This window comes from Caretta caretta, chromosome 5, assembly GCF_965140235.1.
Source record: "Caretta caretta isolate rCarCar2 chromosome 5, rCarCar1.hap1, whole genome shotgun sequence".
In the NCBI taxonomy this organism is placed as follows: domain Eukaryota; kingdom Metazoa; phylum Chordata; order Testudines; family Cheloniidae; genus Caretta; species Caretta caretta.
In genome coordinates, this window is record NC_134210.1 from 2,384,265 (window position 1) to 2,402,058 (window position 17,794).

At 41.7% G+C, this 17,794-nt stretch overlaps 1 protein-coding gene across 8 annotated transcripts in view; it reads right to left on the reverse strand.

Moving 5' to 3' along the window:
• Positions 1-17,794, reverse strand: part of UNC13B (unc-13 homolog B) — a 380,992-nt gene that overhangs the window by 226,005 nt on the left and 137,193 nt on the right. For 4 of the 8 annotated variants that reach the window (XM_048850212.2, XM_048850209.2, XM_048850210.2 and 1 more), the window contains 2 exons: positions 12,261-12,386; positions 533-871 (listed from right to left, as the gene is read on the reverse strand). In XM_048850212.2, coding sequence (XP_048706169.2) covers positions 533-871; positions 12,261-12,386 — 465 coding nt within the window. The remainder of the gene's footprint in view (positions 1-532; positions 872-12,260; positions 12,387-17,794) is intronic. The other 4 variants (XM_048850215.2, XM_048850214.2, XM_048850217.2 and 1 more) reach the window with 1 other exon arrangement.

A 17,794-nucleotide genomic window follows, 5' to 3' on the forward strand; every position in this document is an offset into this window, starting at 1 on the left:
AGTATAAAGATATTTATCAGAATACAGCATGTCAATACGATCAACTGATTTGTTTGGGAAGAGTGTAAGATGGGGACATTGCAGACTCGCTTCCAACTCTGGGGTTAACCAGATGATATAAATGTCAACAGTAAAACGAGCATTTCACTCATAGGTGCCGACTCCATGGATGCTCCAGGGCTCGAGTACCCACAGGAAAAAATTAGTGGGTGCTCAGCACCCACTGGAAGCCCTCCTCCCCCGCAGCCCCACTCATCAGCACCTCCCACCAGCTGTGGATCAGCTGTTTGGCAGCATGCAGGAGAGCGCTGGGAGGGAGGAGGAGAAGTGAGGGAGGGACACGCTTGGGAGAGGGAGAGGGGCAGGAAGAGGCGGGGCATGGCCTCGGGGGAAGGGGTGGAGTGGGGGCGGGGCCTGGGGTGGAGCATGGGTCAAGCACCCCTGGGGAAAGTGGAATGTCGGCGCATATGATTTCACTGTAAGTTACAACATCTCCATGACTTTACACCGACATACTGTACACTTCACTTACCTCTCTGGCTGCCCTGCACGGATCTCCTTGGGCTTCTCAAGTTGTGGGGTTAACTTGGATGCAGAATGATCTTGAGCTGTCTCATCTCTCACACAGACCTTTTCCTTCTCTGTTGTTTCGCTGTGATGCTCATGGTGTTCCTCCTGCTCACTGCGCCACTCCTGGCCATCCTTCTGATAGCTGCCAGAGTTGTGACAGGAATGATTGGATTCCCCTTCCCGGTGTTCATCCTCTTGCTCAGACCCCTGGGCACTTTCATGGTAATTGTCAAGCTCACTCAGGTGAGAGCTTCCCTGACTGACGTTACATGAGGAGCCATACCTGCTACTTCCAGCAGGACTGGGAGGGAGTAAGAGATAAATAAGTCAAAAGGCAGTAGCAAGGAGGAAACATGCAACAAACAGCAAGTTTAGTGACTAACAATCTGCACGGAAACTATAAGACACTACATTTAGTGCAAAGCTTGGCTATATTCAGGCTTGCTAGATGTGTATAATCAACTCACAGTATCTAACCATTGTAATCCCTGAACTAATCTAAATTGCATCAGAAATTGGGCATAAACCTACTGTAGGTACTATAGCAATAGAGACAGAAATGCAGTGCCTATTGGTATGCTAACCAAATTTGTAACAGTAATCATACCAGCACTTTACTATTGCCCTATTCTAAAGAAATTCAGCCAGGGTTAACAATGAAGGTATTCTAATCAACACAGAAGAGTAGAAATGTGTGCGTGGAAATCCGAAAGGAAGATCGCTCATCTTCCACTATTTTAAATGCTCTTGACTTCCGCCTCATTAATTGTACTGCTGCTAGAATCTGTGACCAGAAAGATGGATCCTTCTTAGCAGAAGGAGCACATATATCTTAATCCTACTGAACTCTTTAGAAAGCATTGATTCCATATAAAAACCACACGTAAAAATTAGGACATTTTGGGATGGAAATTTCACATGCAGAGTCAGGAAATTCCATTTTAAGATTTCCTTCAGAAACCATTACTAAAACATCTTACTTGTGTATATACGTATAATACTTTCTATCACCTAATACGGAGGGATAATGTTTTGACCTTAATGTGCACGAGCAATGGATCAGTTACAGTCACTTTGGGAACAGATTTTGATTCATGAATGGTGGTCATTTGGAATTAATGCACTATGTGTAATTCTCACATATGCTACATTTTTTAATTGCATTTGGTGCTGGATTGGCAGCTCTGGAGTCTGATTTCCTCTGTTCATAGAATAGTTAACAATAGGGACATATGGGAGAGCAAGCTTCCCTTTCACTGCCCACCAATGGGAGTTCAGCAAATCTCCACCATGTGTGAGACTGAGGCAATTATAATTTAGAATATACACAGGACAAAATAGAGGTTCGTGAACTACTGCAAACCTTACTCAGTAGCATCCTACATTGCTTGAAGTATGCAGATTGTGTAGAGATTTTAATGACTCACAACCTTAAAGTTTAACCTGTAATACCTTCATTGCCACCTTTGGAAATACTAAAAAGCCTGAAAAATTGGAAAACATTCTAAATATTTCTGTAATAATTACTACAATGGCAAATCAAGCTTCAACAATTTAAAGGCCAAACATCTATTTTATAAATAATATAATTTTCTGGGCACAGCACAGTATTATCTAGTGTTACAAATGTTTTTTTCAGTGAATATAATCACTAAACAAGTAAGCAAAACCATTCTGTACGTACCCGACTTTTATCAAGCAAAGAAGTAAGTTGTGAAAGGCTACTGAAAGCAACACTCAAAACAACTCATTCACGGAGACAGAACACAAAAGGAGCACATGAGTAAGCTAATTACATTTTTACAGAACACACAGGAGAGCAGAGGAAGTTGAGAAAAATGATACAAGGACTTAGTGTTTAATCTAGTGACTACACAACAGTATTCGCTAGTGTGAACTACGAGTAATGCTACAAACAATTGATCATAAATAGGGATAGGACTGAATTATGCACAGTAACACAAAGTTTGATATCTACTGGTAGAGAGCACTTGCATTATAAATGGTCAATTGCTTGATACCATTTATTATGCTGCTTTTGTAACTGGCCTTTTCTTATCTGATGGTTCCGTGCTATTCAGATCTGCTGCCTGTGATCCAGGATGAAGCGCTACAGTGTCAGGACAAGAAACAAGATCTTCCTGTTCAGACTCAACCTGCTGACGTGGTAACTCTCCTGGTGGCTCTTCCACGGAAGGAGGATGAGACAGTTTATTGGAAATTGTGCTTTGTTGATCTTCAGATTCTTCGGCAACTCTGTCTTTTAACTTTTTGCTGGACACATCAATATTGCTGATTCCAGACGCTTCTTCGGAAAGTTCAGCATTCACCATGTCAGGCTGCTCAGTAGACAAACTTGATTCAGTATTTGAATCATCTAATTGATTAGACACAGCAGATTTTGAATTCTCATCGGCACTGACTGTTCCCAGCACCTTTACATCTGGTTCTGACAAAAGCTGTGGCAGCACATCCAGTTCCCTTTTGACAGAGGTCTCCTTGTTGTCTTTTTGCCAAGGAAATGAAAAATCTAGCTTCTTGCCAAACACTGCCCCTTGAACACTATCTGTCTTACTCACTTTTTCTTCATTACCTCCTTCAAACAGAGTTGAAGAAAACTTCTTAAAACCGGACATGAGGCCTGGCTCTGCTGCAATTTTACTTGCAGAAAGTGGCTGTTGTGAGAAGAAGGACCCAAACAGCTTTCCACCCTCCGTAGAAGACGACATGAAACTAAATTTTGACAAAGCAGATATACTTGGCATTTCAAACACAGGTTTACTAGTATTTGCATCTAGAGGAACATTCGTTGGTTCACACTGTTTATTCAAATCATATTTGGGGCTAGTTGCTCCTGTAGTCATTTCATTCATTGTTAAATGTTCTGTCAGCTCTGCGGGAACATTTGGTTCCATTTCAAGGGTCCGATTCACATCTGGCTGGTAGGCATTAATATCTGCCTGATCCCCTGGAGTGACGACTACTGTTTCAAGAGTAGTGCTCAGATCTGACTGGCACAAATTTACATCTGCCTCATCAGTTAGAGCTCTGGGTTCCAGTTCAAGTACACTATTAAGGTCAACCTGGGAGAAGTTAACATCCACCTCAGTGGCAACTTCTTCTGTTGGTTCTTCTGTTACATGTGTAGTGCCCACATCTAAGTGACACAAATCGAGAGATGTCTGGTCAGTTATTATTGTCTGTTCTGTACCGATTGCACTGTCCAAATCTGAATGGCACAGGTCATCATTCCCCAACTCTACAGAGGGCTGTAAATTAGCATTCAACTGAAGTACTTCAGGCACTTGATCTTCACCTGAAACCAACATTTCTGAAGCATTTAGCTGAGACTTCTCTTGACTGGTTTCAAGTCTTTGATCTTCTCCAATATCTATTTGCACACTAGAATCTTTTGTGGAGTTCTCTTCTGAGTCTGATGGGCAAGTTTCCTTCAGAGAATTGCTGGTCTTTATTTCAGACACTTCGGCTGCGGATATTTCTTCTAGCTTTTTGGAATCTTTTATAGGAATTGACCCTATGGCGTCTTTCCCACAATTGCTTTCTTGAGGTTTGGCAGTGGGTTTCAGACAAACCTCCTCTTTTGATGTTTCTTTTGCACCTTTAAAAATGCCAAAAACATCATTTGTGAAAGTTGGAGATGGCCCACTTGGGAGAGAAGAGAGACCAAAAAAGGAGGGGCTTTTCTTTTGAGCACTAGGAGCGGCTGGAGTTTGAGAGTGGGAGAACAAGCCAGATAAAGTTCTAGGAGATTTCACTTTTGTCATGAAGCTTGAAAATATTTCCACTGAAGAATCCAGTACTGATTTGTCATTCTCTGGTTCCTTGGGTGTGTTTTGCAAATGAGATGTTTCTGGCATTTTTGAGAAAGACTTTGACTCTTGTGCCTGTTTTAATCTAAGTCCAGAGGAAGGCTCGGGTAATTTGTGCCCAGGTAATTTATGCTTGGGTACATTCAATTTTTCTTCTGAGATGACCTGCTTTGATACACTGTTGGTAACATTTAAGTCATTTAAATTTGTGAAATTGTTTTTTTCATCTGAAACTGAACTGCCACCCCCGTTTCCAGAAGTTTGTCCTTTTGAACATGAATACTCTTCCTTAGCTGAGGAAGGTGTAATATACTCTTCCTTTCCTGTGCTGTCTGGGAGATGTTCTTTTGGCTCCTGAAACCCTGGAGAAAAGGACTCACTGTCCTCTTGTAACTTAGAAACTTCAAGGCAAGGATCGGAAGAAACTGGCTCTGTTGTGGCATTCCTGTCAACCTGTGAAGGCTTTTCTACACCGCTCTCTTTGCTTACTTCAGCAACGCTTTCTACTGACCGCTCTTCTATGGGAGCATTTAATTCATTTGCATTGCTGGGGAAGTTGTTCAATGTCTCTTGTTTGCCAACCACTGGCTCCACAATACCAGGAGCCTCTTTTTTACTGTCTAACCCCGATTGTCTGGTAACTCTGATACTAGAGTCAACAGAAACGCTTTGCTTCATAAATGGCTTAGAGTTTGCTTGCTGAGCATGTTTTACAATGTTTTCCTTCTCTGGAGGAGTTTGTGGTTTTTCATCCAAAAAAGATGTCAGATTGAAGAAACTAAAGCTGGAACTACTTTGAGGCACGTTTTTCTTGACTGTCGGACCAGTTGAAAAGAAGGAGGGAAGCTTAAATAGCCCTTCTGTTTCTAGCTGCTCAGCATTAGGAACATTAGCAGCAGATGCTGAAGATGTAGGGGTCTCTGGTCCACTAAAGAATGAGAATATGCTCCTGCCAAGTGGTTGTGCTGGCTGTGATTTTGAAGCAGTGGCATTTGAAAAACTGAAAGGCAAACTAAACCCTGACTCTCTAGATGTCTGATCTGGCTTACTTGGTTTCATTTTATCAGGTATGACACTCGTAAGATTATCTCCTTGTTGCTTTGGCATAACCACTGATGCACTACTGTGTTGCATTAGGGGCTCTCTCAATTGACCGATTCTGGGACCTGTGTGTACTGGCTTGTTCAATGCATTTCCAGAGTTTTTGCAATAGTTGTTCTCCTCTTCTACCTTTCTGCTTGGTTGCTCCATTTGTATACTATGACTAGGCGAGGTCTGCTTGTTCAGAGTCTCTGTTCTAATCTCTCCAACAATGGCAGAAGAAAGGGACTGCATGCTACTATGCTGGCTGCCTGCCTTTTCAAATTTCTCTCTGAACTCAACTGGAACTCTATCGGTTTTTGGTAGAACAGTGGCATTTGCCAATTGTTGAGAAGAGACTGCATCTCCTTTGAAGATATCCCCCAGGGAACCAAACAATGATGAAATACCTGAAGTCTCCTTTCTCTCCTGAAGGGTATTATTTTCTGCCAGATTTGATGGCTGCGGCCCTTTGTTCACCTGTGTTTTAAAGAAATCAAAAAATCCAGAACCCTGATTTTTTTCAGCTGTTGAACTTGCAGAAGAATCTTCTCCTAAACTAAAGAGTTTCAAAGCACTTTTAAATAAAGTTTCCTCTGGCTCTGTGGACGACTGGTTCTGATTTGGCTGAGGTTTCTTGTGCTCCTCACCACTTACTTGGGGTCCAAGATGACTTGAAACTGGACTTGTCTTAATGGTCTTATCTGCTCTATTTGCCTTGCTATCAGGAGTAGTTTGGCTTAGTTGAGAAGATGATTTTGTTAATCCTTGATTTTTCATATGGATGTTTTTCGTCTGAGTAAATTCATGCTTTTCATTTCTAATAGATTCTAGTTTATGAAATTCTGTTGCACCATTTCTCCCTAATTCAGGCTCAGTGGGAGTCTTTTGCCCAGTTTGTGTATCATCCCCTAATTTTGATGTTAATGACAAAACATCATGTTTATGTCCAGATAATTTTGACTGTGTACCTGTTGTCTTCATGGTAGACTCCTCCAAAAACTCAACGTCAGAACCTGAAGCCTTTCCAATTAAGCCACCCAAAGCAGAAAATAAAGATGTGACTTTGTTCACTGGTGTTTTTTTATCTTCTGCAGTCTTTTTGAATTCTGTCCAACTTTCAGCAGATGCAGAAAGTTCATCTGTTTTATGAGAGGACTGAAACAGATGGAAGCCAAAAAATCCTAATGATCCACTCTCAGAAGTGGTTATAGGGATGGTTTTGTCTGATTGCTTGATGTCAAACTCTTTATTTAACATCCAACTAGAAGTCACTTTGGAATGTGTTCTAAGATCAAGGGTTAGTGGAGGTTCTTCTGAATAATACCCACTTTCCTTTTCAGGCCTAAAATCTACTTTGAGTTTTTGAAGTTTATAACCTGAAAAATCTAATGGCTGCTCTCTTTGGTAATAAATAGACTCTTCAAACATTTGTGAAAAGGTCTCCAAATTCATGTTCATTAGCTGATCACTTCTTTGCAAAGCTACAGACAAATCAAGAGGCTTATTTATAAGGTAATTATCTAGCTGCTCCTCTTCAGCAAACCACAATAGTTCATCTTCACTGCCAAGAGGGACTTTGAAACCACAAACAGCAATGTTATCTTCCAACACTGCCCTTGGAATTGAATCCATCTGAAAGTTATAGCTCCAATATTCTTGATGCGAGTACATTTCAGGTGCACATACATAGACATACTGTCCTGTCGGATCAGTGAGCAGTGAATAGACATACTGACCATCACTATACATGTAGTATCCACAATCACCATCTTCTGATGGCCACCATACACCATGCTCAAGCAACGTCAGCCAGTGCTCGTACTCCTGACTGTACGTTGAATACACAAAACTTTCATCCATACTTATAGACTCTTGGTCAATTAAAGTCCACATAGTTCCATCACAACCAGATGAGTAGCTTAAGTCCATAGGCAACTCTTCTAATGAGCAGTTGCAGTCCATTTCAAAAGGTGTAAGATGACTGTCATTTCCATTGAGAGAACTAGTTGCCCGCATGTCATTTTCTTCTAAACAGACTTCTTGAAACACTAACTGATCAAAGGATTCATATGACATTCCACTTAAATCTATACTCTGTCTGTCACAATTTCCATTTATTCTCCAGTCGATAACATTTGCATTTCCATCCTTTTTACATAGATTCATTACTGTGTCATTTGACACAGGCCAGTCCAAAAACTCAGTAGGTACATCAAAGTTCTGGTTTAAGACATAATAAACTGGCTGTGCTACTTCCTGAGCGTCTGCAGAAAACTCTCCCGTGTCATACTCCCATTCAAAGCTAGAATGACTTCTTGTTTCTTCAAAAGTTGGATACTGCTCCGTTATGTTATGGGCTTTACCATCCAACAAAGAAAAGTTAAGAAATTCATTGGATCCTTCATTTAAGAGAGTATGATACATTTTAAATTCTGTATCTTGGTTAGGGATTTGCCTGCCAATTACAGATTTCCCAGATAAGTCTTGTACCCTCTGTTGAGAGCACAGCTCATTCTGAGATGTAGAGCGCCCATAGTAGGGAATATGGTGTTCCTCTGTTTTGTTTACTATTACGTTGGGTAAATGATCACTAGTTTTGGAAGATTCAATCACTTTTGTGTCATGCAGTTTCTCTTTCGGTCTGAATATGAAACTTTTCAAAAAGCTGGAAGTTTCTTGTTTTTCCTTAGGGATTCCTTCAGCATCAGAAGTTATGTCTGAACCACTGGATTTTTTTTTTAAGTTGGACTCCTCACTTCTATCAAAAAACTTCATGAGGCCAAGTGAATTTGATTTCATCTCATCTTGCTTACAGTCAGACACATCTTCACTTGAAGAAAATTTAAATTTCCCAGAAAATAATCCAGGTGAACTGTTTTTCTGGTTGTCCCTTTCATTTTTAACATACAACTCTTGCCTATTGGGAATATTTTCAGAAGAAGAAAACCAAAAACGTCCCGAAAGCAAACCTTGTTGTGTGTTTTTCTTCTTTGTATCATCCTTGCTTTTAAGGTCTCTCTCTCCACCAGAAGACATGGATTTTAAGTCTGTTGTGTTTAGTCCTGCTGTCGTCATATCCTGTTTTATATTTCTACTTTTTTCCTGACCATTCACAGATCCACACTTTGTATGTGTAACTTTAAAGGTGGTCGAGGGACTTTTTTGATTTCTATTTTCTTGTGCACATGTACTGTTTTCCTTATGAGTGTTTTTTATTCTTATAGGTTCCTCTTTATGATTTGGTATATTTGGAACTGAAGTAGACTTTAATGAGCAAAATTTGGCATTTCCTGAATAACTACTTTTGTGTTCATCTTTAACCGCTGAAGTTATGTCACTAAAACTCTGACTGCTTTGATTTTTTGAGGCTACCAGGTTTTCTGCAGAAGCAAATTTAAACAAAGAAGGAAAGATGCTTCCTTTCTCTTTTGTATTCTGCAGCTTGTCTGAAAAACCAAAACCACTAAAAAAAGGAATCTGTGGTTTACCAGTAAATGGGAAGGAATGTTCATTTGTGGAACTGTTTTGTCTTATATCATCTTCAGATCTGTGGCCTTTTGAGAATTCAGATGAGGCTTCTTTTTGCACAGATTCAGCAGAAGGAAGCAATAACTGGCTGAAGGATTTTTTGAGCGGACTGAAAAACTTATCAGATGTTATACCTTGCTCTGGAGGTTGTGAATGAACCTCCACTTTACTTCCACTTTGCTTGTTTTCCAATTCATTACCTGGACACTGATTTCCTGAAATGTTTATGCACTCTTCTACAATTATGTCAGGCTGATATGCCACATGACGAAAATCTGAAGACTTCTGTGGCCCACCCTCCTGCTTGGGTACTACTAGACCCTCAAAATTGGCTTTCAAGCTAAAGGAACTGAGTGAGTTTGTAAGTTTACCAAAGATTGAGGATACAGAATTGCTGCTTGTGTTAACTTCTGCCTCACTTTTAGTTTCATTTTGATTAGTTTCAGAAACAATACTGGTGATTGTGTTCTCTTCAGAGGATTTCTCACTTTTGTTTGTCTCAGAAGCACTTATAAGAGGTCTTTCTTCCTTGGTTTGCTCATCTTTTATGATTACTTTTTTTGGTACTTCTTTTTCAGAGAAGATTTTTAAAGGATTAAACATACCTAAAACTGAATTCATAACTGAATTTTGATTCTGGGGTGAAGGCTGCTGGCTCGTGGTGTTGTTTTCTGATGACTCCTGAAGACAAGGAGCTGTAGAAGTTATATCCTCTCTCTTAGTGGCTTCTGTGTTACTGAAGTTTGCATCAGGCACCCCTTTGTCACTGCTTGTCTGGGATGGTAATAATGAATGTATGGAAACTTTTATATCAGCCTTACTTTCCACTTTCACTTCTGGGGCTAAATGCTCAGATTTAGGTTTACTAGAGTATCTCTTTGAGATTCCACCCTCTGATTGGCTTAGAGTTTCTGGTTTCTCTGGTGCTGAAGACACAAGCTTTTCAACAGAGGTTGTGAAGTGCTTTGTACTTGAGCCTATCTTCTCAGTGAAAGAACCAAATAAGGAATTTACTGTGTTCTTTACACCTGATAAGTCTGGGAGAGATTCAGATTTGCCTTTGCTGTTCTCTTTATGCTCCATTATAGCAGGTTTTGCCTGATCAGGGTGTACATATTTCTCCGTTGAATTATCAGCATTATCCCGCATGAGTGACGCACACTCAGAATTTGTCGCTTTTGGGAGAGTACCAAATTTGCTAATCTCTTCCTCCTTTTCAGCCAAGTATTCAGATACAGTTTCTACCAGACACTGTAGTTCATCCAGCGCATCAACATATTCCTCACTTGGCTCTTCAACTGGAGAAAGCATCAAGTTTTGCACTGGATAGCCACACTTGCCTCCTCTAGTCCTATGTTTTTTGTCACAGTTAGCCTTTTGCAACTGAGATACTGAATTTGCAGCATGATTATCTGTGAAGTGGTCAAGATGACAAACATTTGATTTGTACCATGTTTGTGAAAGTACAGCTAATTCTTCCATTTCATCATCTGAAACAGGTGAATACTGAAGCTCCTCAGAAGCACTGCTGTCAAATTCTTCAAGGTTATCTAATGGCACAAAAGTATTGACTGGTTGTTCAGAATTTGTTACTTCTTCACTGCGAAAGTGAACTGAGCCATCACAGTCATGGTTTGCCCGCTGCTTGATGGTCCACTTGCCACTTTTAACCATTAGGCCATTTTTGTACGGACGCAAAATTGGATAATCAGGTAGCTGTTCTTTATTTTCGATGCTGCAGCCATTAAATTTTTCAGTTCCTTCATATACTGGGAAAACACTGCTAGGTTCAGACCTAGTTGCTATACCACTGAAAGAGACTGTTTTCTCCACAGGAAAATGTAGACTTCCATTATAATGTAGGCTTATTTGTTCACTCTCATCAAAATTTTTGTATCTTAGTTTCTTTTTCCTTCTCCTATCTATTGTATCATATTCCTGAGGATATCTAGGAATATCTAAGGTTCCTGACTCCACACACACATTCTGGCAATATCTTGATCTTTCATGGTGGTTGAAAGTCTCCTTTTTTGAGTACATTTGGGTTTTCTTTACATTTGTTTCCTGACAATTTCTATTTCTATTACTTTTTTCTAGGAATTCCTCTATCAGCAGTTTTCCTATCTCCTCATAGTTACTCTCCCACTCTTCTTCTTCAACTTCAGAATCAAATGGAATGATCCTGACCTTTTCACTTTTAACTAGAGATCCTTGTCTAATAGACGAAAGATGAAAATAAAAAGGGAGAGAAGGCAAAAAAAGGGGGGAAGGAGTGAAGGGGAGGAAAGAAAGTTAAAATTTTTTTCAAAGGACAGTTTAAATGAGAAGACCAGAAGAACAGCGAATTAAATGTATTAACAAAAGAAATATAAAACATGGAACACATACAATGGTGTAGACACTGAAAGATCATCATCTACTGAGAGACTATATAACATTTCTTAAATCAAGGGATCAAACATTACCATAATAGTCTGCAGGGTCAAAAACTTCAATAACAATTATGACACAGATCTTCTACAAAAATTAAGGAATGGCTGTTTGAAGTAGAAGAGTTATCGGTGAAAGATTATAATAATGCAACTTCAGATATATTTTGGTGTCTTGAGATTATGGTGTTATAATTTAAGGAATGCTCAAACAGTTAATTGCATTTTCACTTGAATTTCAAGGACTGTATATTTTGCTAATATTAGGCAAGTTTCTGTTAATCTGAAAGGTGCTCATTACTTTAAAATGAATCCTGTTTTGTGAAAATAGCTACTGTAATTTTTTATAATAGACATTTAAAGCCAGTAATGAGGATAAGTCGTTTTACAAAGTTACCAGCAAATTAGGAAGCCTCCTAGGGCCAGACCCAGCACTTGGATCCAGTGCACACAAGTCACAATTGAATGCAAAGGGAGCCATGTGAATGTGTGAAGAAAGTCTGTAGACTCTACAGTAATAATCAGAACAGTTAGGCATCAAAGGAATAGACCTGTTCTGATGTGAGAAATGTATTCAATTAAGAGTTTTTCCCCTACTTTATAAAAATGTTACATTTCACTAAAAAGAAACAAACAAACTTAAGTACAACACCTGGAATGGAAACAAGCAATGACATCAGTCCATCATTAAGCTACAGTTCGGAAATACAGTGAAGGCATGCAAACAATGAAAGTCGGCTGAAGTATATCACGAGATGACATCACAACAGCAACATCAAGGAGATTAGACAAACATCTAGCTGTAAAGAAGTTAACCCACCTATCGGACAAATCTAGAGACTGCCTGCTTTCTAGCGAGTACTGGCGGCTTGTCATTTGACTAGACTCAGATGCAGATTCTAGGTCAGATCGGCCACTCACAGTGGAATCTATGCTATCATATCGCCTTGAAAGTAAATAAAGTAAGAGCAGGAAGACAGGTAGTTACATATTGATTCCAAACTTAATATTGCAAATAAAATTTCAACTAAAAAACCCACAGATAGGAAGTCTGGTACTCTAGAGTCACATCATTATTGGGACTAAAACATGGGCTAGTCTAAGAAAGAGCAAAAACAAAGATATTAGGCAGGCCAGGGCAGAGGGAAATAAAAATCCATGTTCTTATCTTAAAGGACCAGGATCGCCCTTACTGGGGATCCAAATTACCATCATGAAAAGGAAAGCTCTCCCATGCAGCATTTCTAGAGACGTTTTTAAAATAGATATCTAGACATAAATCCTCATGGGCACTTAGATAATATGGTGACCTGCATGCCACCAAAAGAGTGGTTAGATGGATTGAATAGGAGACTGATTGAGAGTCAGCTCACTTTTAATGAAAGTAGTTTTGGACCTAAACAGGCTGCTAAAGTCCTTTTAACAGATTTCCCTTGTCTTTAATGTTTTCCTACACACAGTCCGATATACTTACGAAATTTAACAATTGAAAAAAGTGACTTACCTGTTCTGTAACTGTTGTTCTTCAAGATGTGGGTGCAGAAGTGTATTGTGCCCTGCTGGGTTTGTGCCAAACGCACCAGTGTCAGAGATTTTTCCCCTAGCAGTACCCGTCATGGCTGTGAACATGCCCTATGTCTCCTCATGACCCCTCCTGAGGCTATATAAAAGCAGCCCCGCCCTGACATCCCTCAGTTCCTTCACACTGGAGAAGCTGGTTTAAGACTGAAGAAGAGGGGATGGAGGGTGGGTTGTGGAAGATGTGTCCATACCAACCTCAGTTATAGAACAGGTGAGTCACTGTTTTTTCTTCTTCAAGTGGTTGTAGATATGCATCCCACTCAAGTGACTCCCAAGCAGTACAGTTCGGAGATGGGATTGGCGTTTACTTGAACAGCGATTACCGTTTCCATCAGAAGCGGCTGTGACAGCCCAGCACCAAGTAAATGTATGCACAGAGGACCAAGTAGCAGCCCAATAAAATGTCCAGTATGGGAACATTCCCGAGGAAAGCCACAGGTGCAGCTTGGGCCCTTGTTGACTAAGCCAAGCACATCTGTGGAGGAGGAATACTAGCTATGACATATGCTGAATGGATGCAGGAAGCAATCCACAGAGATACTGTTTGTGCTGATACTGCCTGATCTCTCATGCGTGGAGCCCTGCAAATCCGCGGGTATCTGCTTCATATCCGCATCTGCGGAAGCGGATCCCCTTGGACCATTTCTGCGAATAGCAGCGTGGATGTGGATACAAATTTTGTATTGGTGCACAGCTGATGGTAAGAGCCGGGCAGGCAGCTGTGAGGAACCACAGCACAGATCCTCTACCTGCCCTGGGTAGGAGGCCTAGGGGGCAGGGACACTGGGCAGGGGGCTGTTCAGGCCCCATGCCCAGGGCAGGTGGAGGGTCCGCAGTAGCTCCACACAGCTGCCCACCCAGCTCTTATCACGGCCGGGCTGCAGCTCCGATCTGCCCCCCTGGCCAGAACCAGGTTGGGGAGAGCCGCACTGGCAGTTGTGGGGAACCTGGGTCCCCCCACCTGGCCTGGGGTTGCTTGGGTCCCCCCGCCAGGGCAGGTGGAAGGTTCGCCGCAACTCCCCACAGCTGCCAGCGTGGCTCTCCCCATATAACCAGAGCTGAAGTAATCCTTTGGAGAAGATCCTGGTAAGACTTAAAACCTGCTAAGAGGGGAGATGAGGAATCTAGGACTCCTAGATCTGCCGGACGTGTGGGGAAGGGAATTGGTGTAGCTGAGGTGACCTCATGAGAGAGTGGCTGCTGCTCTGGCAAAGGGTCCTCCGGGAGCTGTGGCTCGAGAAGATGGACACTCTCCTACAGCCCTGCGGGGGCTACTCTAGAGGCTGATGCCTCTGAGGGTAGGCAGGTCTGCTTGCAACGGGAGTTGAGTCCTAGCTCTGTGAGAGTAGAAAGTTCTCCACAAGTCACAGGAGGAACACTGCAAGAAGGAATAGCGCATAGGAGGCCAATATAGCTTGTAATTGCTATAAGAATGGGAAACCTCTTGGCACCAATGTCTTTCCCCTGCAGGGAGCTTAGAGGACCTGCAAGATTTCTTCTACTGTGGAGGAGACGAGATGTGGAGAAGACGCCACACTGGGACCTAAAGAGCCCTCTGGATAGTCTGTGAGCATGGGCGTAAGCCACCGAGCTGGGGTCACAGGATATCCTGACTTACCCATAAACCAACAAGAAAAGTGCGAAGTCAGTCCTGAGGATGGGAGTGTTGTTGGTACAGGACAGGTTGCCAACAAGTCCAGAAAATGGCTTCCTGTCGGTGCTGAGGAGTATGACTGAGTCTGTGCAGGCTCAGAGGGGAGTCTAAGGCCCCTGGCACCAAGGTGAGGATGCAGACAGTGCCACAGAGCAGGAGTGCACCAATACCAAGCCCACAGTCACCTGTGCTGAAGGCAGCATGTGTTTCATCACTGGCACTGAATAAGTCGATGGCATCAACCTTAGCCCCAGTGTTGAAGAAGTTGAAGGGCCTGGAATTGCAAGTGGTATCAACAGACCCACTGAGTCCTGAGGTAGCAATGAGGGTGGCACAGACAAACAGAGCGAGTCCACTTCTGTGGGCTCAAAGGTACCGAAAATGGTAGCGTCACAATTGTGTCCTTAGGTACTGAATTCAATGTCCAGTGAATCCCTGATTCATCTTGTGGAGCCTCTTTTGAGACAGTTTTCAAGATGCAGAGTGACCCCTTTTCTCTTTCTGAGTGAAAATCAGGGTCCCAGGGTCTGTCTGTTGCCACTCCAGAGGCAGAAGGCAGCTAACTAGACTACAGGTACCACTAACAACTATCAAAGCTATTGACAAAGTGAAAAAAACTTGGTGACAAACAGAGAGGGAAAAAGCCACCAGGAAAAGCCTCACACACGGATAGCTGCGACTAAGGCCACTGGCAGTAAGTAGTAATTGAAGGGGGACAGGATGCCACATTACGTAATCTCAGGACAAGCCACAAGGAGACACAGGGCATGTGTACTGCCCTCACAAGTACTGCTAAAGGGAAAACCTCTGATGTTGGTACATTTGGTGCTACCATACCTGAGTGGAATACATGTCTGCAACCACTGAAACCACCAACCAGTCATACTTTTATCACAGAATTCTTTAACCAGTTCAAGCTCTGGACAACTGATTTTCCAAAAAACAGCAGGCCTTTACAGAGGCCTTGGAAATTGTTCTTCACAAATCAAAGCATTCGAGCATGTCTGCATTCGGGATTTTCATAGCCATGAAGCTGCACAGATGCAGCCTGATTAGGGCAATCCCCCAGCGAGCATGTTTCCCCATCTGTAAAATGGGGATAAGGATACTGACCTCCCTTGGGATGTGCTGATGAAAAGAGCTAGGCATCATCACCACCCACAGGGGTAAAGCAGCACCAGCACAAGCCTTGCTTTCAGCAGTACAGTGCATCTATGCTGAGGGACAGCACTGGTCTAGCTATACCAGTGCAAAACCCCCTAATGTAGTCAAGCTCTCAGCAAGCAGCGAAAGAACAGAAGTGTGTCTAATTAAGAATACATACCAAAGCAAAAAGACAGTATGCAAGCAAAGTGGCAGAGAGATTTGTTTGCAACGTGCAATCATAATGAAATACAAATCTGTCCAACACAAGGATGTGGTGACAGATTCGTAGATTTTAAGGCCAAAAGGGATCATGTAGTCTGACCTCCTGCATAGCAGAGGCTAAAGAACCTCACTCAATAATTTCTGCCTCAAACCCATAACTTCTGTTTGAGCTAGAGCATATCCGTCAAAAAGATATCCAGTCTCGACCCAAAGACTGCAAATGATGGAGAATCTACCATCTCCCTAGGTAAAGAGTTCAAGATGCAATAAAAGCAAGCATTTTGCAGATGTGAATCACTCAGCTCACACTGCAAAAGAATTACAAGCATAAACACATACAGCTGGAGGACAAATCACCAGTAATGATGCAGAAGGAGTTCTTTATTGGGACTCAAATTTGGAAACCAAGAGATTAATAGATTTACAGGTTATAAGACCAGAAGGGACCACTGTGATCATCTGGTCTGACCTTCTGCATAACACAGGCCATCAGACTCCCCTGAATTAATTGTACTGGTTTGTGAACAAAAGGCGAATTTACAAACAGATGCTGGAGCTGGGCGCAATGTAAACAGCAAGCACAAGCAATCCCCACCACCACCACACACACAATCCCCTTCCCCCACAGAAAACCCACTAGCAGCCACCTAATGTTGAATTTTTTTTAAAAAAATGCTATTTTGATAAAGTGGGCAAAAAATAAGCCTATGTAGCAAAGCCACACTGACACGTCTGCGCAAGGACAGATGACAATAAGAGTTTGAAATAATTGAATAGGAAGTCCCATGTGTAATAAGTTATCTACTGCACAGGATGCATGAGAAAGAATCTGATTCTGTCTTTAATGGTCTAGAATGCATTGAGAATAATACATCACACTGTTATAGATAAAAGTACAAAAATACACGTACCACCAAGTCCCATTAGCAGTGACAAAGTAAAAGCTGAATTTTACTGGTAAAATATGGTATTTCTAATTAGATACTAACTGACTGAGTTAACTGTATGATCACTATAATAAAACCACCACAGTTAAGGATATGCCATTAAACATAAGCACAACCCATGAGAACAACTGATGTCTAGACTTCAGAATGCAAGTGTACCCTCAGTTAGGGAGGTATGCCAAGGGTTTGGGAATAAGACCAGTTTGATATAGAAAGTGAAAAACTCTGCACCTCTCACTTTTTTGGTAGATATATGTTCAAACGACTACCCTTCCCTTCCAGATTATTTCAACACATGAAGTGTATATCAAAGCATCATGTCCTATTTCTCCAAAACCTATGCCTATCAAGCTCACTAACATTGTCTCCTTGTTTCCTTGTGCTCCCACTGCCTATCCGTTGCATCCACCTGTTCTTTTTCATATATTTAGATTGTAAGCTTTGTGGGCCTGCGTTCTTGCTAAGTGTTTGTATGGCATCCTGGTTCCCGACTAGGGCTCTTAAGCAATACGATAATTATTATTATTCACCTAATGAGCTGGACAGGGTGAAGTAATGGTTGATAAATGCTGATTTGTGATCAAAAGAAGAACCACATAGACTGTATAATGTTCTGCTATGTGCAAAACACCACCTTAAATTGAAAAAGATGGGGGGGGAGAGATATCAATTTCTGGCAATAAACCCGTACTTTCTTACGGCACCAGGTACACACTGAGGCAAAACCCATGTTATGCAACAGTGCTATGTGCTAACAGGTAGGAAAAAGGGAAGAGACAAAGGCTCCTTCCTTGAATATCTTTG